At 42.0% G+C, this 23,839-nt stretch overlaps 1 protein-coding gene across 1 annotated transcript; it reads right to left on the bottom strand.

Moving 5' to 3' along the window:
• Window positions 1–1,358: 1,358 nt before the first annotated feature.
• On the bottom strand, window positions 1,359–18,387 carry SPACA1 (sperm acrosome associated 1). The gene is made up of 7 exons (XM_049817676.1): window positions 18,273–18,387; window positions 14,439–14,495; window positions 10,388–10,489; window positions 9,901–10,007; window positions 9,259–9,394; window positions 1,726–1,867; window positions 1,359–1,452 (listed from the first exon to the last, which is right to left on the bottom strand). The coding sequence occupies exons 1-7, from the start codon at window positions 18,385–18,387 to the stop codon at window positions 1,359–1,361; spliced, it is 753 nt and encodes a 250-aa protein (XP_049673633.1).
• Window positions 18,388–23,839: the final 5,452 nt, after the last annotated feature.

Below are 23,839 nucleotides of genomic sequence, written 5' to 3'. Positions count from 1 at the left end.
ATTTTAATCAGTCCACAGTCCATTTTTCAACATGTCATCAGCTCAGGTTTTTTATTTGCATCAAACACTGTTCATTTATAGAAACAGAAAGCACCTTCATAAACAAGATAGTCATGTAATGGAGGAGGGTTAGAGAAAGTCAGCAAGGATGGTCAGTGGTATGGTACGGTTTCAGGATGAAGAATCACTAAGTAATATTGCACTTTTCACTCCAGAAAGAAAATAACCAGGGAATATGTTAGAGGTCTAAAAGACAGTCCCTTTCAGGGAGAGGATAGTGTGGATTGACAGCTCACTGACTTTTCAAGAAGTGAGGTGTGACAAACAAAGCTAGTGGGAAGTGGGTTCAAGCTGGACAAAAGATGCAGTTGCGCTGTGGATCTTGCCATAGGATGTTTTATGTGACAGAAGCTTACACAGGAACAAGGGGACGCTGAACAAAGCCATAGAAAAGAAATCCATTGAAGATTGCTAACTGCTTAAAAATTGCATCTGGTTTATAAAACCTGCAAATGCCTGGAAGCTGGAGGAATACATGTGGAAAACATCATACAGCCTTGTCTTGTTTTTGTACTCTTCCCTAGACATCCTTTTTTGCCTATTGATTTGGTTACGGAGGTAAATGAATCCTTGGCCTCACCCTACGGAGCTGCTCTTCTGTTCACATATTTTGGTCCCCTTGATAGCAGAAATGGTTACGTGTGCAAATGGGCAGGTAAAAATTTAATGAATCTTATGAAGCAACTTTTAATGATCTGCCCTACCATTATGCATCCTTCCATGTGTCAAGCAGAAACTGGATTATAGTGATTACATAGTAGGTGCTGTGCTTGAGGATCATCAAGGAGATAAGGAGCACTTTACAAAAAATGGTCTCTGCCTAGACTATATGCCTAGTTTCATCTAGTCTAGATTAATATCTTCACAAAATTAAGACATATTAAGTATATAATTTTCAACATCCTCACAAAAACCTAGCTTTGGCTCTCCAGTTCAGAACAGCTCAGACTATTAAACTACTGGGTATTGATGTCCACCTTAAAATAGTATTCTTACCCATTTCACTTAAAGTCCAGTAATCCAAGACAGTGAATGAACTCTAAAAAGTACTTCTTTATTTCAAACATATTTTAATCTTCCTTATATCATATTTCTAGGTAATCCAATATGATTATTTTTTTCTAATTCTGTTCATTATGCAAGTCCTGGAAGGACTTACATACTTCATCTTCTGTGAGTGAGGGCTCTGCCACTTCTTGTATTATGGCTAACGCAGATGGTGAGAACACTGCAGCTGCAGGTGGAGACTCCCAATTCCTTGAAAGGCCAGTGTGGACCCTGAGGGGTGGGGGCACTATTTATTCCATGTTACACAGTGATCTTTTGTTCGCCAGCTTCTTGTCTAGGTTGTCTTGCCCGGATTTTGATTTCCAAATAGCTTTTACAGCAGCCCTGAAATGGACAAAAGAATTAAACAAAAACATACCTTTAAGTAGGTTTACATAAATTGCTCTGAATCATTCTCTTCCCATCCACAATCACTGCAACTGCTTTGTAACATACTTCTTTCCAATCTCCAGAAGGTTGTTCCTGTTTTCTCTGCTGTCAACGCAAATATTAAACTACAGAGAGACTTAAATAGTTCACCCCGGGTCTTGTTTGTCATCAGTAATACCATATTTTCATCAAATAAAATGTAAATCACATTGTATGCTGTCCACCTACCAGTGAAGAATCATAAAGATCATGGCAAAGATCACACTAACAGTCACAATGATTCCAGTTGCCAGGCAAAAGACCAGAATGGCATCTGTCGTTCTCCTTGATTGCCCTGTTTCTGTTCTCCTTGACTTTTTTGTTTGCATTTCTGAAGAAAAGAAATACATGGTCATTATTATGTTCAAATTTTCAAATGAATCGGGCATTTAATCTGATGGACAGGACTGAAAAGGAGCAGGGCTTGATTATTTACTATCTGACATCTTTCACAACCTTCAGGCCTTTACAGTATCAGCAGAAGTTAGAATAGTAACATTTTATATCTTCTTTGCAAAGGCATATCTAACCAAGGAAGATGCAAAGAAGTGGAGATCAAGGCATGTGGAGTGGGATACATGTCACTTAACAGCTGTGAAACACAAAGAACTGCAATTCCTAAAGACAAGGAAAAAATTAAAGAGAGGGAAAAGTATCTATTTGGTACATGTTGTTAAGAATTACTAACACAACAATATTTTTGCTTTAAGAAATGCTTTAATGTAAGTTTTCAAGACACATCCATGTAAGATACATGAGTGATAAAGACAGAAGAATTACCACAGGCTGTCTGCCACTCAAGGCAGGCTGACTTCTTTGTTCTGTGCCTGGTACCAGGTGCTCCATCACCCAGGGCTGAGGCACCAAGATACCACCATGCTACAGAAGAATTCTAACAATGGTAATTGCTGCAATAATAATGATAATAATGAAGCCAAAAGAGAGTATGCTAGCAAAAGACCAGATTCAAGGACTTAAGTGCTGCTTTTCAGTTCCCTGTCTCTATCTAGGTCTGCAAAGCCTTTATTTAAAGCAAATAACGACTGAGCATGGAAAGGAGTTGTTCTGCACAGCCCAGAAATGCATAGCAAGGAGCAGCTGCATGAAGCTGAGAAGTGAAAAATGTGGCAAGGATATCAAGTAAAAATGCATTTTGTAATCCTGCAGCCTGTTCAACCATTCACCTAAGGAAACTGAAGGCCCTGCCATTACTTAGGCTGTTTCTCTAAGACCAGATGTACCAGTTAGGAGACGACTCTAACAAACAACCCAGGAAGAGTGGAAAATACTGAAAATGGTCAACCAATTTCCTCTATCTGTTTTTTGACACTGGATAAAGAAACGCCTGGAAACTAAACCCAGTCACGTTGTTCTGAAATTTAATTGACCTTATTTGTTCAGCCACATTCAACCAAATCAGTGAACCGTCAGGCATTGTCCCAGATCCCTCCAGCTTTGACAATTTTACACAAGCCAACCCTAATTTCTCTTTCATTTTCCCTCATATAGTTTCTAAAACTATAAGGTGCTATCTCATTGCTGGCTGGTATGCAAAATTCATGTTCACGCTGGTAGGAATTCTGTATAGCAGAATGCCTGCAGGAAAACCATTTCTATTTCTATTTCATTTCTACTTCTATATAAGGTCCTGTGCCACTGTCATCACTGTAGTATCTAAGCAACTCTTTCATCGCATCATTTGAGTTTCATTCTCCTGCATCACAGAATTTTCATTCTGATATTCTTAAACCACAGCTCCTCTATAGGATTCTCCTGATCTTTCTGCAAGATACAGGACAGGTAAGAATAGTGAACTGGCTGAGAATATCATACAGAGTAAGTCTGAATATTGGGGTTTTATACAATGTAGAGCTAACTCCTTTTAGACTAATTCACTGACTGGACTGTGTCTTTTTAGAATTACATGCAGTTGTGGGGAATGGAGATTAATGAAAATTATCTTTGATTTTGCAATTTCATTAATATAATATATTTTCCCCTTGGCAAGATGTGAATTTAGAACTCTAAGAATACCTCTGTTTACAGGCTGTAACAGGAGCCTGCTGAAGAGAAAAGCAAGTTTAATGTTACCCACAGCTAACCTACTCAAGTTTTCTTCCTAGGCAAGAAATTCTTCCACTAGTCAAGAACCAGAACTGCCTAAGAGGCAACCTGATAATACAGAGGGGATGCCTTCCAGGTAAACACACATGTTTAAAATGCAAGCAGGAAGCAGACAGAAAAGCAGCTTCCCAATAAGCTGGTTCACAATGAGCAAAGACTGATTCACATCAGGTGCACTTTTAAGCCCCTGACTGCACTCGTAAAGTCCACACAACACTCTCAATTAGTGAGAATTTTGCCACAGCCAGAACAAGCCTTAAAAACATGTTCAGCTTACAGTTAAGGTTACAAAGATGTATTTACACCAACTTTTAAAAAAAAAGTCCACTTAGCTTAGTAAAAGTAGGAAGAACGACTCTTTTTTTGAAACATGCAAAGTCTAGCTCAGTCACTTTCAGCCTGAAGTCTACAGCCCACTGTGGGTCTGTGGACTACTTCACTATAAAGAATGATGAAGAAAATCACTATCAATCATATATATTCCACAATTACATTGTAAAAAAAATTCCCAGAATTGCGTGCACCTCCACTGGAAATTTTCAAGGGTTCTACAAACAAAAAAGAGATTAGTAACATACCTGATTGATAGTTTCAAGCAGATTGTCTCCAACCCTATGGAAAGCTTGGCATTCTCACTTTACCTGTTGACTATTTATATTCATCTTAACTAAAAAAGGAATGCACTTAAATGAATGCAAGGGTAGGATGCTGTAGTTAGATTGTAGGCACTGTTGGAACTAAACTATAAAGATCCATTTATTTGTGCAAATCCGAACGAGGCAGGCAGGAAGGAAAAGACGGAATGCTCAGATTTAGTATTTAGCTTCCACCAGAGCTTGCTGATTTGAGGCCAGCCCTGTGGCAGAAACCCCAGAGTGTGCTGGTCATGGCTCACCAAAGCCTTTCCAACAGCTCAAATGGTCCAAGCACTACACACTCCCTCCACCCCAGTCCCCATCTATCTGCTGTGCCAATGGGGGGCACAACAGGCTGGATTAAAGGAAACAAAAGTGTCATCTGTATGGCCACTACCAGCTGCTAAGAAGCTTGACGGCTTTTTTACCTTCTTTGTGCCATCAGAACAATAGGACCTTAGAAAGTTATGGCTTTCTTATTTGGGTCAAAAAAGATACATCACATACCTCCCTCACACCAAGCACCAAAGCAGGACAGCAGCACATGCTCTGCTGTGATGTGGCCCAGCAACTATATTTGCACTGTATACTACAGTTTAACAAAGCTGCTTTGATTTCTATGCAGTGCAGTGTATCTCTGGAGTGTCCTCTGCCTTCATGGAACCCTCTCCCCTTTAATTTGCTTAAATCCAAATACATTCAGAAGCATCTGTTGCCACTGCTAGCATTTCCCTCCAGAAAATATCAGCAATACAAAATCTGTCTCTATATTCTACTCTGTCATTTCTTCAATAAGAAACAGATTTGTAATAATGTAAATCATGTACACCAAGAGAGTGGAACACCTGCTTTTTCAGCACCTTTCTGTCCAAAGAAAACCCACTACTTCTGCCAGCAGCACTGTTCCTCTTCGCCTCGGTTTTTCACTGAGCTGGAGTTCCTCGTAGACCATAATGTTGACTGTACAGCAGTGCTCCATCTACAAGCAGATACTCGACCAATTGTTTATACGGTCCAGTAGCCAACAGGAGTTCTTTCCACCAGTTTTCAGATCCAGAAAGTATGTATCAGTTTGGCAGAGAGGAATGAGATTTTGCCTCTGCAGACCGTTTTTTTTTTTTTAACTTACTATTATGGTGATGCATAGCTTTTTTGTTTGCCTTCTAGATTATCTATAAGCTTTTTTTTTATGTATTAAAAATGGATGGATATATGCTAATGGGAGAGCAGGATTACATACACACAGAGGAGATCCAGGCTGTTAATCTCAGGTACTGGGATTCCCCATTTCATTTCTGTGCAAGCGCAAGGACAACACAGCCATGCGGTTACACATTTGTACAGTAGCCAGTTACAGAGATGTGACTTTTCTTTCTCAAGGAAGCTCTGGCACTGAAGCCATCAGCAGGAAATGAACTGAAGAGAGATAGAGGCTAGAATGGCCTCTGAGACACAGAAACGCTATTGCCTCCATCTTCTCCACAGCAGTGCCTCTAGACACTCCCCAACTCGCTCTCTCACTCATGAGAAGCATGGAGCTTGGAGCACAGCTGGGATCTCCGTAGGCTGACCCTTCACATAGCATCCTAATGAGGATCGTTCTCTGTTCTTGCATTCCTCCCTTGCAGAGTCCTCCCTCCTCACAGGACTATTGTTAGTAAATATGAATAAACCGCCTTCCAGCTCCAAAGTCTGCACAAAACACTGAACAACACAACAGGCGGGAGTGTGAAACAACACCCTTCAGTGTTTCAGGGTAGTGATTTAGTAAGAAGGACATATAGAAATGTCAATTATTATAAGAAGGAATTTTCCTTGCAGAGATCCCAATAATTTTTGATGAAGATAAAATACTCTTTTTTTTTCCCTGTTATGTTGTCCTTGCTATAAAAGACAAAGAGAATCCATAGGTCTGAACCGTTCTGAAAACAAAAGGAAGAGCCAAATTACTAAAGACGACTCACTTATACAAAAAGGTCATTAGGGCTGTTCATCAAAAGGTCACTGAGAAGTGCAGTGATCACTGGTAACGGACACATGGACGTTCTTCATGCACAGATTTAAAATTAACTCTTACGAAGTTTTGCCACATGGGAAACATACACAAATTCCTGTGAGGTTTTACGTCCCCTTTTGCAACATGTCTTCCCTTCCTCCTACCTCACACACCTCAAAATCTGAAGCAGAAAGTGTCACGCTATGTATTTTCAGGTAATGGCTTTGGGGCCAGGCGTGCAGACGGTGTTGCTGAATCTGGCCACTGCTGTTCATGTGGGTAAAACATCAGAACACTGGAAAGAGGAGGAAGGATGAGATAAAAACAAACACATTTGCCCCTTATCGGCCGCACTGATAATTTTTAGCTCTGTTGATGACTTCAAGGCTTTCTCTCTAGGTACGTGCCAAGAAGAAAGGCCAGCCATGGAGCAAAGACATTTCCACATCCCCTGCCCTGTCCTGTAGCTCTGGCGTAAAGAAATGTATCTCTGTGGAATAGTGAAAGGAGTGGTCTAGGTGACGAGAAAGACAAAATTTACAAACTTAAGCTTATTGACTTGAGTGAGGCAGAGAGATGGTCAGAATCACCTCAGCTGCATTTAAAAAAAGAGTCATTTAGGAGGCAGTAGAGAGGACCCGCTCTTTTCCTGACTAAAATGGATTTGTCCGCTCAGCTGGTTCAAATACACCTCCCAAAATCTATACGAGACGCTCTCCCCACAGGCAGTTTGGCCGGTTGAACCAGCTGCGGACGCCTGTGCCCAGGTAGTGAGGGGCTGCGGGGCGGCCTCTGTGAGGAGAGGCCGGGGCCGCCCCGTGCCGGACACGGCCGGTTCCAGCCGGATCCAACCCGCCCGCTGCGGTGGGCGCCGGCCGGCAGCCAGGGTCAGCCCACCACACCTGCCCAGCCTGCGCTGACTAGAAATCTCTGTGGCCAGCTTTGGATGCTGGGGAAAAATCCAGTTCAGTCCTGTAGATTACCTGAAAAGGGAGACTTTTGTCCTACCACTGACACTGATTTTTGTGATTCTGGCCTTCTTTACATCTCAGCTTGGAGACCCGAGAGATGAATGGCAAAGAAAAAGATGTTTGCTCAACAGAAAGACTTGGATTTTCCAGAGTAGATAGAGAAACCATCTTGCTTGACACGGGTGATAACTTGTCTCAAATTCGCCAACCCTCATTTCAAAAAGTCTTTCAATGAGGAACTGGGAAAGGCAGCATTGTACCATGAGCAGAAACATTACCCCTTGCCAGAGTCTGAACAACACAGCAAGCCACGCTCCCAGAGAACAGAGCAGCTCTGCAAAATACAAGGCAGCAGCTAAGACAACCTACATCCAAACACAGGGAGTCTTGCCGCATCCACTGATGCCGTCAGAAGGATCTTTCTCATTTCCTCCTGATCCTGTTGGAAAAGTAAATGCAGTCTTCTGATCTGGCTAGAATTCTGACCATCCACAGAGAGCAAAACTAGATCTGTATGATCAAAGTCCTGGTACGTTCTCAACCAAAACTTCAGCTGATAACTTCTTCTGTTTACCTAATTAAGAGTTAATAATTTCTAGTCCAGACAATGTCACTCCTGGGGAAGCAAAGCCCACAGACTCCTTTGGGCATCTACACACCTCTGTACAAAGCCAAAGGATGCTGATCTGGCACTAAGCACAACAACCCATTCCTTTTAAGCTATTTAATAAACACTAGAGCTTGTCTTCCTCAGATTCTAGTCATAAATATTTTCTGAATCAATAAATCTCAGTCCTTGTAAGAAGTTCTCAGTGGGTATATCTGTTGGGCAGGTTTCATCTGACCACTTTTCACCAAGACTACTCAGTCACAGTTTAAACACAAGTGTGTGAGTCGTCCTATTGATGACTCACTGACTCAAGTCAATGGGACCATTTGCATGCTTAAACCTAAAACAGATTATGTGATCTGCTAATTTAGGTCTCAGAAAGGAAGCTTCCTCTGTACAAAAAGGAATGTAGAGACTGAATAGTGGGAGAAGGGGGGGGGGGGGGGGAATAAAAGCTTTGGGTGTTTTGTGACTGCCAGATGGATTTAGAAAATGAATAAACAAATTCCATGTTACTGTACAATGGCGGAAAGGACCTCAATAGAGACACAGGAAATAGCCTATCTTACTGAAGAGAGAGGGGGAAAACCAGGATTCCCAGGCCAGACAGTTTTACCTAGGTAAACAACATGGAGGGGAGAAACACAGGGAGGGGTATCTCCAAGGATAGTTTGCCATAATTTTGCATAAGACCTGAATCTACCTTATTTCAGGAAAAACTTTAAATTTTGATGAGCAAGGCACTTTCACCCTTTCTGTGATTAGGAAAGATCGAGTTTCCATGCGGCTGTTTTCATGGTTTGAAAAAATCAGCACACTGCTACTTTTCCTGATGAAGTCAGCAAAAATCCCCTTAGCAGAGGAGGTGAGAAAAATAGTACTGGGGAACTCTTTTATGATGTATTCTTTTTAATGATAAACTTTGCTAAATCCATTGTGTATAAGTAAATTCCACATAGCCACTAAAAAAAAAAAACACAAAAGGTTGTTCTCCTGCTTCAGTTTTGGAGTGGAAAGGAGACTTAACTGCAGAACCCATGCTGCTGGTGCTGCATGGCTTAGTGAGGCAAAAAGAAGTCTATGTTACCCAACCTGGGTGCAGTAAAAAATAAGCAGGTAATAGGAAAACCTCCTTATTTTAGCTTGAATTTTTACAAAGGATAAAGAAAATATTCATTCCTACCACAAGGAACCTCTTCATTCCCATTGTGTCATTTCTTTTTATATGTCTCTTTTATTGGCCTGCATTTCATGACAGTCATTACCACAGCACACAAACTCCTGCCTATATACTAGTGGTGACATGCAATCTTACAAAGATTGAGTACTACATAAAAAACACAAGGCCATATCACTAGAAGACCGTAAGCGTCTCTATGAGCTTACCAGTTTTTGCGTAGACTGTGTATTTTACAGAGGCAATTATATTTCCATTTTCTTGAGTTTCACACTGGAAAGTAACCGAGTGGGTATCTCTGCAAACTTCCATAATAGCTGAATCATTAGGAAGAATGTGTGCCGTCTAGCCATATATAAAAGAAAAGAAAAAAAAATGGGGGGTTGTATTTTTTCAAATAGATCTGCAAAGATGAGCTGCATTGTGTCAGATGCACAGAAAAGTGCTTATTCTGCTCCCAACAGCTTTCAACCTGTCAGGGCCTCTTGGCCCCTGGGAAAAATTCTCCCATCTCTTCAGCACCTCCTACTTGAACTGGGAAGGGCAACGTGGTTGCGACTTGCTGACACGTAGGCACTCACCAGCCACTATGCCCCATTTTTCTGAAATAACAGTAAACATTACACTCTAAAATTATTGTTTCCCTCATATAAACAGCAAATTGAAGCTGCATAAAGGAGAAAAGTCATGCGAGTCCTTGTATCACCAACTCGCCAGTGAGAAATCAGGGCTTATTTGCATTATGACAGCAAAGGAAATAATCTGCCCAGAAGTCTGTACAATTCAGATGGAGCATGCGGTAAATACATGCAGTATACAATTTTTCTGCAAAGTGGGGTTCAATTACTCACCTTGTTTAGAATTAACATCTTCCAAACATATTTAAATCGGTTTTCAGGACGTATATAAATACAAGGCATCTTCACACAGGCAAGGCCCTCAGAAATTGGTGTTCCCCCTATAGGAGGAATTTTTAATAGGTACACCATCAGCTATATGAAACATCTCTGTATAAATCATAAAGTTTGTAACTCTTCAAACCGCAGAATGTTACTTGGAAATTATCCCTTCCCTTAAAATTACTTAAAATACTTTTTGCTTGGTCTAATGTCTGGAATGAAGCATATAGCAGAAAAACAGTATTTTACAGGGACTTGAAATCAAGCGCGTATCAGTACAGAAATGAGATCTGAAACATTACTGGATTGCTTAACATGGTAATTGGAGGGTGAAATGCAATCACTTAATTCCACTTCCACGACACTAACAGAGAATAAGGATGTTTCCTTTGAATCAACTTATTTGTTCTAGGTTACTGTATCGCAGTGTTCCACTTACATCCACAGTCTACCGGCCCCCGGCATTCCTCCACACGGACAATACATTTTGCTTCAGTCCCAGGGCATCCACTGGTTAACAGAACTTCTCGAATGCCAATCCCTTTGGGGGGAGAAAAATATCTTTCACTCCGCATTTCTTCATTTCCTTCATACTTTGTTTTTGCTTTCTCTTTCTTTAGCCTGGATGTTAATATGATGGATCTACCAAATACCAGGCAAAAGAGATCTTCTCAGAGTCCCTGCTAAAGCTATCCCATGTTGGTATCTAAGATTTCAAGACATCTACTTCTGTCAGACTCTGCACCCTAGGGAGCCAGATTCCTAGAATCATCATGTGTCAGAAAAAGAATTGAAAATTAATTCAAAACTTTTCTTACAGAAAAAGAATTTGAAAAGAAACTAATACATGTTCTGCAAAACAGTTAATTCACTTTAAATATCAAAGCATTCAGGCTCCTGGTCTTTAAACATGCAAATCAGAAGGCACAGAGAATACTGTACAGACTGCCAACTCAATCTGCCTCCAGCCTTGTGACTGTTGGAGTGTCTTCAACTCCCACCAAGGTCAACAGAAACTGAAGGCACTAAAAACCTCCTGGCACTGGGACTGAGGAGTCTGAAGTGACCCAACAGTGGCCTGCAGTGAGTGACACAGGAATACCACCAACAGCCTCCAAAATGAAGCCTCTCATAGCACAGAGCCTAGTGGTCAGTAACATAGGGCTTCTCATGAGAAACAGCTGAAATCAAGTGTTGACCATCAGCACTCCACCTGCAACATGGAGGGTCCTACTGAAGACAAAGAGCAGGAGATAACCTATCATAACTGTGTAAAGTTAAGGAAAATTCCTACACAATGTTCAAGGAAGAAAAAAATTGTTCACTCTCACTATCAGGATTTCAATGGGAACATCTTCATTTTAACAATTACAAATAAATTCAAAACAAGTGCTATAATTGTTTTTGCCAAACAGTGTGTACACAGTTCATTGGAATGACATAGCTTGTGGGGGAGGCAGGAATAATATGTTTAGGCCCAGTAAACACTGAAGGTTTTGCCATTTTTCCAGAACCACTTTGTTTACCAATAGGCATGGAAAAAGGAGAGTTAAACCCCCCTTGCAGTAGAATAATAAATAGGAAATTGCTTTGAATATTGTATTTATGATGTATCTGCCTTCCTTAAATGTGTATTATATAAACAATAGATTTCAGAATGTTTCAGAGATGTCATGTAGCTCATGAACAGAACTTCAAGTGACAGAGGAGACACCACCACTTACTGAAAATGACACAAAACTAGGATTGTTCTCTGCTCCAGAGAATGTCTCAATCCCATGGATGCAGAGACAGAGGTGTAAATGGCAGTGAACTGACACTTTTATTAAAGGCATTCCTCTTTCTTCAGTGCCATGTAGGTTTTTTAGCTAACAAAAAAGACACTGAAACCTATGAAAAGCCAAAAGGCTGTCTTGATAAAACCTGGGTGCTGGGCTAATTGTAGTCACATTCATCAGGAAAAATCTCACCATGTCTTATCTATGGGAATATTAAAATTTGGGAAGGACCTCATACTCAAAGGTTGATGAAAAAAAGCTCTTTTAATTAGATCTGTAAGTTCTTTTGGTACTCCTCTCCCTCTTTCTTCCTTTTGGACAGCTTTTCTTTCATTCCCATGTTTCCTTTCCCTACCTCCTCTTAGTAGCTGCCAATACTGATGAAATTAATCTACTGAGATGTTCTAACAAATTAAGTCGTAACTTCAACAAGTCATACAAGTTAACCTAACAGAAAACTGGCCACAATGCAGTAAAATAGATTACCTAAATGAAATTCACCCTAGAGAAATGTAAATTAATAGACTGGGGGAGGGGTGGTGAAGAGGGATGACCCACAAAGAACTGAATACTTAGCAGTACAAAGGGAGCCATTATGAGAGAAATCTAGAGGTAAGAGTGGCCAAAACAATTAGACTGCAAAGAGACTAAGGCAAAATTGAGGCAGGTATGACAAGAAATCATTAATATATGCTTTAACTATGCTTTAATGCCTCTGTAAACCTGGACTATGACTAGAGGAGCAATGGATCTGAGCCACAGCATTACTGGGGAAAAAATTAAGAAAATTGAGTCCGTTCAGAAAGCAAGAAATATAAAGGGCTAGATAGAATCTAGGGAATAAGAAGGACTATGAAGGAGACAAAGAGCTTAGAGCTCTACTGGAAGAACCAAGAAGCTACCTTTCAGCCTTCCAACAGACAAACATGCCACTCATTGAACAGCCCCGGCTAGAGTGAAGGCTACAAAGACAATCCCGACTCCAGACATGAGATGATGCCTTTTTCTTTTTTTGTTAGAGCTTGCCCTTCCTGATTCTTCAGTAAGATTATATGATTTTCAGAATTAAAGGTGTTAAACATTTTGTTTTGGGTCTGGCTGAGATGAAGTTAATTTTCCCCACAGCAGCCCTCACAGTGCTGTGCTTTGTATCGGTAGCTGGAATGGTGCTGATAACACACCAGTGTTTGGGCTACTGCTGAGCAGTGCTCCCGCAGCATCAAGGCTGTCTCTCTACACCCCCTCAAAGACCAGTAGGCTGGGGGTGGGCAAGAGGCTGGAAGGGGACACAAGCCAGGACAGCTGACCCAAACTGGCCAGAGGGATATTCCATACTATGTGGCATCCTGCTCAGCAATAAAAGCTGGGAGAAAGGAGGTGGGACAGGCATTTTTATTACGGTGTTTTTCTTCCGAAGCAACTGCAACCGCTATGCATACTGAGGCCCTACTCCCCAGAAAGTGGCTGGACATCATCCGCTGATGGGAAGTAGAGAATAATTTTGTTTATTTCCTTTGTTCCTGTGCACAGCCTTTGCTTTTTTTCATTAAACTGCCTTTATCTCAACCCACGACTTTTTCATCTTATTTTCTCCCCCTGTTCTGCTGAGGAGGGGAGTGATAGAGCAGCTTGGTGGGCACCTGGCATGCAGCAAAGGTTAACCCACCACAATGTTAATGCTGAGGGACCAAAGATAAAACTGACACAAAATTTAGTGAAATTCCCTGGAAATACAGAACATTTGAGACATCTGCTACAGGGATGGGATGTAAGGAGCAGTTTCTCAGTATCCAAAAGATGTGTGCATCAGAGCAAGTGAGGTTATTAAGAGTCCAGGGATACATATACAGCATTGGTATACAGAACATATAAGCAGATTTGAAATTATGAAGTAAAGAAATATTGAAGCATGTAGAAGCAAAAACAATCTCCTAAACCCATAACGTCCTAAGATGTGAAATAGGAGGGAATCAAGGCAGTTCTGTCATTGGAAATATGAAAAAGTGACTGAAAAAAAAAAGGCATACTGTAGAAAACATGAGATTGATGGGGGAAAAAACTCGCCTCTCTTTCTTTTTCTTGTGGTCTCAGAGAAGCTGAATTTGTTCAGAAAAAAATTAAGAGCATTTCTGATTCAAGACTGCTTCCTAAGCAATGTAATTACCACCTCACAGCAGTTTCCATCATCACCACAAACGCAGAGATGTCTTCTTAAGGCTCATCTCATTTTTCCTCTCTCTCTTCCTACTCCAGAATGATACCTCTCCTCTCCATTGCACAATTTATAAATTGTATAAATGTGGAATACAGAACAGGCTACTGCAGGCAAGCAATTTTTTGGCAATATTGTATGTGGGAAGACATCTGTGAGAAGCATCAGAAGATCTTTCATCTTCTGAACATCTCACAGATGTTCACAAATAGCGAAAATTGTTACTTTGGGGAAGGCAGCTCATGTGCCAATAAACGTAGGGAACTGGTTTAAAATAGGAGCTTGCAGGCTGTGAAATTAATAAAACAACAGATCTGACCTAAACTCCTAATGACAATCAGCCTGATTGTTTTTGTTAATTATAGTTATTGGCAATTGAAATCAATGAGAGGTGAACGAGGGCAAGCCAATTACAACTGCTAAATTGCTACACTTAGCACTTTTTTTTTTTTTTCCAAACCAAATGACAATATGTTTTATTCATCTGCTTTGATACTTACCACATGTAACTGTGCATACTCCAAATTCTACTTCCGTGGACACAGTGGCATTCAGACCTGAACACAAAGTCTAAAGTTACATCTCTAATACAATGACAGGGGTGGAAATGCCAAATTAACAGGAAACTCACTCCTTGATGTTTTTACTACTTGCTAGTTGAAATGTGAAATTCGCCAACATTTTGCTTTCACTAACTAGACCAGAAAAACAAGACATTTATGAAAAAATTATCATAAAATCCAGTGTAAATAGCATTCATGCTTAAACCTTAAGATGATTCTTTAAAAGCAAAAAATGCATTTTTCTTCTAAACCAACCTATGATATTTAATTAGCCTACTGAATGCTCTGGGAAGTGCAGTGTCCAGGTTCTATGCAAATTAGAGGTCTTCCCTGAAAAGAGTTAAGAAAAATTTTCATTAAACAATAATCAGTTAACTCATTTCCTTGTTTTTTTCTGGCTAATGCATGTGTTCCCACATGATTTTTACCTCATCACACTTCAAGGTCAGGTTTAGACAGCCAGCACAAAGATGAGTCAACCAGGTACATTATTTTAATTAGGTACTAGGGTTTTAATCACTGTGATTGGGTTCCTTCCATTTTTTAATTTTTTTGAGGTTACAGAATGGGTTTCACAGAATGTACAAAAGGTTCTCATCTCCATCTGGGATTCAAATCTGGATTATATATTTTATTCCTAATAGCATGCAATCTGAATGTTTGTTTATAAGGATACTGAGACACAGTAACTGTTCCATAGAGAAACTAACTTAGTGAAGCTCCTTTGCAAATTATTCATTAAATAAGCAATAGGTCTTTTCAATTCTTCCAAATGCAAAGAGAAAGTCACTATGACTGTTTTTACAAGTCTACACTGCCAGTCCCGCCTACTCAGATTATTTTTTTCTGATAACAAATACTTACCAATTTAAAGTTTGCTTTCACTGTCTCTCAGTTTTTTATAGTCAAGATTTATGTTTACAAAATGTTATTTCTGTGCAGTAATGCAAGTTTATATATCACTTCTTGCTACTAAATCTCTGAGTAACATTTACATTTTTCACACACTATCCAAAACTTTAAATTTCTCAGGTTGAAAGGAACAGATCCATTTCTCTTGCAGTCAGTGATATACAAATATAAAACCTTTATTCCTCCATTGTACAGGATTTACACTATAGCAGCACAGTGCATTCTCCACAATGATACACTGATACTGAACTCTTTCACCCAACATTAAAAATGAGCCATCAAAATCTTATACTTCTGTTATCTCTAACTGTCTCTATGGTTTTGACATTTACTTTAGCATATAAGCTGTGCTCATCAGAACAGTCTTCTAGTGTTATGCACAACAATCATTAAACAATAACTTAACTATCCAGTTGAATGATAAAAAATCCAACCTTACCCAAAACATAAGGAAAAAAATGGTAAGATTAAAAATCCTATGAAAACAGAGACAACCTTTAAAATAGCTAGTGTATCCTCAAACTCTGTCTCTAATGCGCCTTAAAAACTTCTTTAGAAGATGGTCCCCACCATGGACATACTCTCAATTTCCCTTAGCTTCTTTTAAATTAACAATGGTCTTGTCTAATGACAACTACAACAGCACAGCAGAGAGGAGGAGGAGAACTTAAGGATCCTGCCTACAGTCTAAATAGTCCTGTTTAAAAATACCTGTTTTCAACTTGGTACAATGTGAGTTGCGCTTGTTCACTTGCACAGAATAAATGTAAACATGCAAAAATGAATGGGAGGGAGGGATACGACAGCTTCAGATTATGTGAATTCTCAACTCCATAGATTTCTGACAAATCATATCAGCTTACGGTAAGCCCCAAACCTCCACCCTGAAAGTAGGCATTACAGTAATTCAATTTTGAGGTGACAAGCAGAGTGTAGTCACAGCAGGGTGTCATCATAGAATCATTTAGGTTGGAAAAGACCTTTAAGATCATTGAGTCCAGCCGTAAACCTAACACTGCCAAGTCCACTGCTAAACCACGTTCCTAAGTGCCGTGCCTACTGCCATTTCCCATCCAGATACAAATTTTTAAAAAAGGAAGAAAAAGCTTTAGAAACAAGAAAAGACACAATACTTCAGATATTAGTAATAGACGATTGAGGGACTTTGCTAACCAGTGAAAGCAAACTTCTCCTAATTACAGATGAAGATATCAACCGTGATACCCTTTCAGGGTGCTTCAGGAGCACCACAATGTGCAACATGGCTCTTTTGTCAGAAATTCATAATGATGAACTGACTATAGCTCTAAATAAAAAGATACTGTTATTTTCTACGCAGTAATACTCTATATAAACCTCTAAACACATCTAAACATTAAAAGCTGATTGGTTCTAAATTAACAAGTTAATCAGGAATCATCAATCCTGATTTCTGATTGAATGAAATTTTTTAAAAAGCCAACAAAAAGAAACTTTAAGGGAAACAGGATCAGATTCATTGATAATCCTCTGGATAACATAACACTTTTTATATGAATGTTATGAACCGTCATGCCAATATCACAGCACAAAGTTTTGTATCGCTTCCTTCACTTGCATTTCCTCCATACATTTTAAACGAACTAAAATGTTAAGAAAGCTTCTGGTAAGAAACTACGGATCTTTCTACTTATATAAGAAGGCTGGTTCCAGTGGCATCAGGTTCAGATAAAAATATAGTGTCAGCTCTATGCAAAAAGAACTATGTATATAGCTTCCATTAGCATTAATAGGAGTTATATATGTAAATCCCACACATGCTGAGATAAGAATGTGCTAAGGAACTGCATTTACATTCCTGTCAGGGGGCCGCAATTAGTACCAGCACAGCAAAGGCAGCCTGTATTCCTCTCTACATTTGGAAGCCTTGTAAAACCTATGTAGAGCAGAAATCTTTGCCATTAGACACCATTTTAATTACAAGCCACAACAGAGCATACACGCAGAATATTTTGATAAGCACTTAAAAAGCCCACAGAAGTCCTACTACAAAAGTCGACAGAGAGCACTCAAAGTCATGGTTGTGAACCCTCGGGGAACTCGCTCACTCCCGAGTTGGGCATCTCGTTCTTGCCAAGTGTCGCGGCTTTAGTACTTGTGGGGTCCTGAAGGTCAAAGTGCAGCGGGGAGGGGGAGCAGCACTGCTCCGTCCCCAAACCGACAGCACCAGGGGCAGCTGCGGGGACACAGGTTTCCCAGTACGGAAATCTTTCCACGGGCAACTGGCTTCGCACGTGACAACGCGTCAGCTGTGAACCTGTGCGGTTCCTCGCTCGACGACAGACGGAGGGGGTTTGCACGTATCCGACTCTCCGTAGCCCACACTTTCGGCTACGAGAGTGACGAGCAGATCTGGAGCTTTCCCCGTCTCCCCAGCCTCCCCCTTCAGGAGGGCCCCTGTGATGCTGCACGGCTTAATAAAGCACTGAATTCACTCTGACACCTTCCCACTGCCTGCATATGACACCCAGGAGAGCGCGTTACATCCTGGCAGTGATTAAGCCTCGCTCACAAAGCACGACTCCGGGCGGCCCCGCAAATATCTGCTCTTCCACTCGAAACCTGCTCTCCCCTCACCCCCCGCCTCCAGAGGGGGAAGCCGGCCGGGGAGCGGGGAGACTCCCCTCGGCGGGACCGGCAGTCGCCGGATCTGCGGGAGAAGCCAGAAGGGGAGACCGGCGGGCAGCCGGCCGGCCTCGGGGAACGGGGGGGGGGGGGGGAGACCAGCGCCCGCACCTCTCGGCGAGGAGCCCCGGCGCCGGAGGGCGCGGTTCGGGCCGGAGCTGGCGGGGACGCCCACACCGCCCGCGGCCTCCTCACCCGGCTCGGCCCGCCAGCCCAGGGCCTCCGCCGCCTCCGCGCTGCCGCCGTTCGCGGCTCCCGCCGCCAGCGAGGCCAGGAGCGGGAGCAGGAGCAGGGCCGGCCGCAGCGCCATGCCGCTGCCCTCCGAGCCCGCCGCCGCCCGGCAACCCCGGGCGCGTCACAACGGGCCCGGCCCCGGCGGAGCTCCCGGCCCCGGCCCCACCGCCGGGCTGCCGCGGCCCTGCGGCCTGGCTGGTCCGAGGACCGCCGAGGTCGTAGGTGGAAGCTGGCAACCGGAGCGAGAGCAGTGCGCGGCCGCTTCATTTGCTGTCAGTCGTGCTGGAGCGCGGCTTTCTAAGAACATGGGTGGCAGACCTCGTGGCACCCCCTGGATCTGACTGCCTGTTGAAGGTGGTCCTGAAGAATGACATTTGCGGTTGCATGGAAGTATCTCGCTCTTCTCCAGAGTCCAGAAAAGGCAGATTCGGATTCAAATCTTTGTGGCCGACTCCGTTTTTTTAAAATACTACCCTAGGTTTTCCACACTACCTTTCAACTCCCAATATGCCGGAGCCCTGTACGAAGGGGGTCCGTGCAAACCAAAGAAGCGCACCCGTGTTCAGGAAACTGGCAATCGCGCGTACGATGGGCACGTTGGACAACCGTTCCGATTGTGAGTGGGACGCCGGGCCAGCAGGTAGAGAATGTAAAAGCCTGCTTGCAATAAGCATCCCTGCTACACAAAACCAGTGTTTGTAAGTGATGCTCCCACATTTTACACAGAATCCGTGTTGTAGTCTCTGCTTTGATGTTCAGAAAGCCTCTGCAGATGTCCCAAGCTATCTGGGCGAGAACTTCCTCCTCAGTGAGCATGACTTCCATCAGCAACTGCATTTCCCCAGAACAAAGAAACGCAGGCAACCAGAGGGTTGCTTGTGAGTGCAGAGCTCGACCTGGGCTGTGTGAAATTTGCTTTCATGGGAGTTGAAAATGAACAGAGCTTTCCCTGCATTCGAGACCCGTATACCTTATCTGTTTGGCTTAGCCTTTCCTTAGTTTCTTCCCAGAACACCTGCTCTCACATGGGCAACAGCAAACAGGGCAGAAAATCTGTGGAACTGATCAAGCTACTTCCCTAAAGCTAGAAGAGAGGCTATTAGTTCTATAAAATACTTGGGAGTCTCTCAGATGTTGAAGGCAGAGAAAGATGGAGAAGTGGGAAAATACTATTTGTTGGGTAATAAGCCATCATTTATTTAATAAAGTTCATGAAGCTGTCAAAGTTGATGTTGTCAAAATAATAATTATCTCCTTAATAATAGCTCCTATTTCTATATCTTCAGGACCCAAAGTCATGTAGAACTAGGAAAAAAGTCAATATTGAATAAAACCAGCTGTCTCCAGGGAAGGGAAAAAGATTGACCAAATAGGTTAAGTCCAAGTGTATATTCTAGTTTTTCTTTCATTGAGACATTTTCAACACACTTTCCTATCCGTGTGTATGCACGTGTAAAATATGCCTGTACATACACACAGATGCACATACATTCTGTGCCTGCTTGTGATGGGATACAGGAGACACCCTGAAGGAAAGATGAATAATTTCCAGGAAGAGCACGGCTACATACTTCTCTAGAAGAAATAAATCTTTACCATTTCTACAGAATAAGCAGGAACTCAGCTTTTTAGGCTGGGACCTAGTAAATGGCTGGATGGCATTTTGTGTATTTTCTCAACGTTATTAGTTAGAAGCAATGTCTTTTCCATTCCTTCCTTGTACTTCACATACTTGGTGTTAGGCTTGGCCTTCTTTTTATGGTCTATCTTCTGCCCAGGCTTTCTCTCATTTTTTCTGACCTTTTTTTTTTTTTTTTTAATTAAAAAAGGGGTAACAGTACTAATGGCAAGGGGCAATATCCACTTGGCTCATGCTGTTAAGTGGCCCTGTGGAGCAGTAGTGAGCTCCCAAGTGGGCAGAGCTGTTCCACCTACTTGCATTGCTCTCACAGCTGGCTGTACTGCAGGCTGCCCAGAGAGAAGACTGGCAAACAAAACAGCTTGGAAAGAGCTCGTAGCTGCTTGTTCTTCTCCCCAGCCTCAGGACAGCCATAAAGTGTTTCTGCAGTGGGAGTGTGTATTTGGAAGCTTTCTTCCAGGCTGCTCCTTTTCTCTCCTCGCTTGGCACCATCTCCCACACAATCATTTTCCTCAGCCATTTACAGGAAGAACAGTCTGCCTGGACTTGTAGCCAGTATCACTCCCCTCCCCAGGGTTAGGAGCAGTGGGCAGAGTCACAGTGCTCCTTAAAATTACCCATATGTGAAGCCGGGGATGAGAGATGCAGCTAGGAGCAGCAGACAGAGCTTCTTCAGTGTTACAAACACCTGGAATATGATTAGCTCTCAATTCTGTCTTCAGGCTATATGGGATGTGGACTTTCAGTTTAGCCATACAATGCAAAATGATTTCTTGCTGACTTGATTAGTCTAGTTGCTAATTAATAGACCAAATAACACCATTACCACAATGCCAACAGATTTGTACTTTAGCCTGAACTCATTCTCGGTAAATTCATGGCCAGATTAGATGCTCAGTAGTTTTCTGAGTTAATAACTGTACTTGCAAAAGGTTCGAGTGGTGTGCAGCCAAATGACATAGACAACATTTAGAGTGAGCCAGCGCAGCCTTGTCTCTTTTATGCACAATGATAACCCTGGTTGTTAACAAGGTAAGGAAAATGTTTGATATTCTTAGAAAACAGGACTTCCATGCAGTGCTGTTTTCTGCAACAGGTCTCTGTTGGTCAATAGAATTTCTTTATTCTCTGTGCATGGGCCAATAAATAATTCTGTATGTTGTATCTCATTGAAAGTTCCTGCAGCAGGAGCTCATGCCAGAAGCTTAGCACATCTGTAGTGGTCAAGGGGAGGTGGGCAACAGTTCTGAAAAACGCCTCCTCTTGTTTTGTTCCTATGCACAGATAATGGCATGCTTCTTCCACTGGGTAAGAATTGTTGCCATAGTAATGTTTCCAGCACTCCTTTGGATCAATATCAGAACAGAGGGTTTTTCAGGTATTTCTGTTGTTTGTAAGCCTGCAGTCATACCCCATATATATTTCTATTCCCTTCTATAAAACAAGTTTGTTCAAAGATCTTTCAGCACTGTACAATTATGCAAAGAAAGAAACATAAACACGGTATACAAAGGTCTTGAGTCAGAATCAGACCTCTGATGGGCAAGTGCAGTTCTGTCAAGAGAGTGGAGTTGCCTTTGCTTAATCAAAGCCCTGAACTTGGCCCTTCTAGCCCTATCAACACCTCACCAAATGCAGGAATGAACTGAAGCTGCAGAACTGGTTGCATTTTTTGCTGAGGGTCCAGATGTAGTTCCATTCACGAATCAGTGGGATTTTTCAGTTGTTTTAAAGTTCATTCGCTGGTTCATGGAGACCCTGTAGGTACCTGACATACTGCCACAGCATAGGTTTAAGCTGATTAGATGCTACTAATTCTAGGATGGGAGTGAAATGGGAGCTTTCCAGAAATTGTTAAGGGCTGAATCTACAAAAGCGTGGATTTAGTCACAGCACCGACTCTTTCAGCAACCACCTTCAACATGTAGATCATCAGAATCCGCCCGTCTGCTCTACATGTGTCAAAAGACTGTGTACATGTAGAATAGAGGCCCCTACATTTCCCCTACATAACCTAGCAGTTAGGGCACATCTCAGCATTTGCAATGAGCTAATTTACATGTTTACTGGGTACAGTCCCGGTAAACAATTTGCAACAGCCATGCTGTGTAGGAGTTTTAAGAGTCAATATGAGCCGTTCATGCTAGTTGACCTCTGTGTTGGAGAATGGCTGCAAGAACAGTGAATGTATGAAGGCAGGCTTTGGTTGAAGATGAAGCATTGCCAGGTTTTTGTGAATTTCACACGAACAGCTGAGGACAAACTTTTCTGAGTTAGAAAGTGTTCTGCTTGCCATATTGATATACAAGCAATAAAGGAGAGCACGATTTGCTAGGAGTATATTTTGCATCTTTTTAGGAAAAACATCTCAAACTCTACTTAGATTTCTCCATGGTATAGTGATTCTTATACTTCAGTAGTTCATATCTAAAACTTGCTATTCACAAGCCTGTTACGCATTTTTCTACGTGTAGATTCCTTTACAAAGAGCAGTATTTACCTACAGATGTTGCACAAGGCTCCTTCAGGTATTACAGTTATTCACTTCTAATTGGAACGGAAACGTGCTATCTTCTGCAATTATGTGGTACATTTTTTAAATAGCAACTAATATTTCATTGCCTGCTGAAAACCTCTCCAAATCACAAATACAAGTGGCTTCTGCGGGAACAGCGGTAATCAGCACCATAGACACAACTTGGAGAGATTCATTAGAGTTCCCCCACAATTCCTAGGCTGGTGTCTGCATACATATATCACCACTGAGCAGAAAAAATTAGGCACTCCTTCCTCTTTTCCTCTTGTCTGACATTTCTCAGGAGATCTGGTATTTCATATCTCCTTATTCTCCCCCTTCCTTGCTTCCACCAAAACTGGAGGAGCTTTCCTTTGTCTTCTACAACTCCTTCTTCCTTGCTGGCAATGAGGCCCTCTTGCCTACATCTACACATGTGGCCTTCCAGAAAGGAGAAAGGAGTAGGGGAGGAGGAAAAGATACATGCCTGGGTTTTGTCATGAGATAGAGTCAGTATGCATCTAGGCTGCTGGACACTGGAAACGCTCTTGAGTCCTGTGGCTTGTATGTAATTCTTTGTCTTTGTGGCCTTGTGAAGAGAAAGATGGGCGAATTCAGCTGAGATTTCTGTCCATGGACAACTGCATGCTGTGATGGTATGATTTTGCCCATGTTATTTAGGAGGTACGCACGCCTTCCTGACAGCCAGCCTTTTCAAGAACAATGCTTGATAAATATTTTATGCAAGAAATATCAGAGAATTCAGATATATTCTTGAACTTTCTGAGATAGTCCCATCCATTTTCCTGTTACTCTGAACAGACTTTAGTGAGAAAGGTTAGAGGTATGGTAACTCCATGTGAGGAGAGAGAGATTGAGAACTGGGAGAATCGCTGCTGAAACAGTTCAAGCCAGAGGTCACATTTGGTCCCACTGTTACAGCCCCTTTTGGTCAGAGTCGTTCAGATGTAAATAGGGACTGAATACAAGTCAAATTAGTTAAAAGCCTGCTCGTGTGAAGGACAATGGAAGTTTTCTTAATAACATCCATCACGGGGATCAAGACCCAAGCCCTGAACATCAACAGTGCTGAGAAGGTGCAGTTTTATCTGTTTCTGGCTTGCACTCAGCACCAGTGAAAATAAAGTCTGCGCCATGAAAGAGATTCCAGGGAGATTCCAGGCTTTACAAGTAAATGGGTAAATTCATGGCCTGGCGTTTCAGGAGCAAAAATGTGGCCTTAAAATACAGCAGCTGCAGGCATGCTCATCACCTGGTCAGCCACGTCTTTCTGTTAAAAATCTAGCTGATACCTTAGATCAGTTGGAGAAGCTAATTGCTGTAGTGAGGCCTTACTTTTGAGTTCAGTTGCTG

The sequence above is a fragment of the Accipiter gentilis genome, chromosome 15, assembly GCF_929443795.1.
Source record: "Accipiter gentilis chromosome 15, bAccGen1.1, whole genome shotgun sequence".
NCBI classification, from domain to species: Eukaryota; Metazoa; Chordata; class Aves; order Accipitriformes; family Accipitridae; genus Astur; species Astur gentilis.
This window is presented reverse-complemented; position numbering and strand designations above follow the sequence as displayed.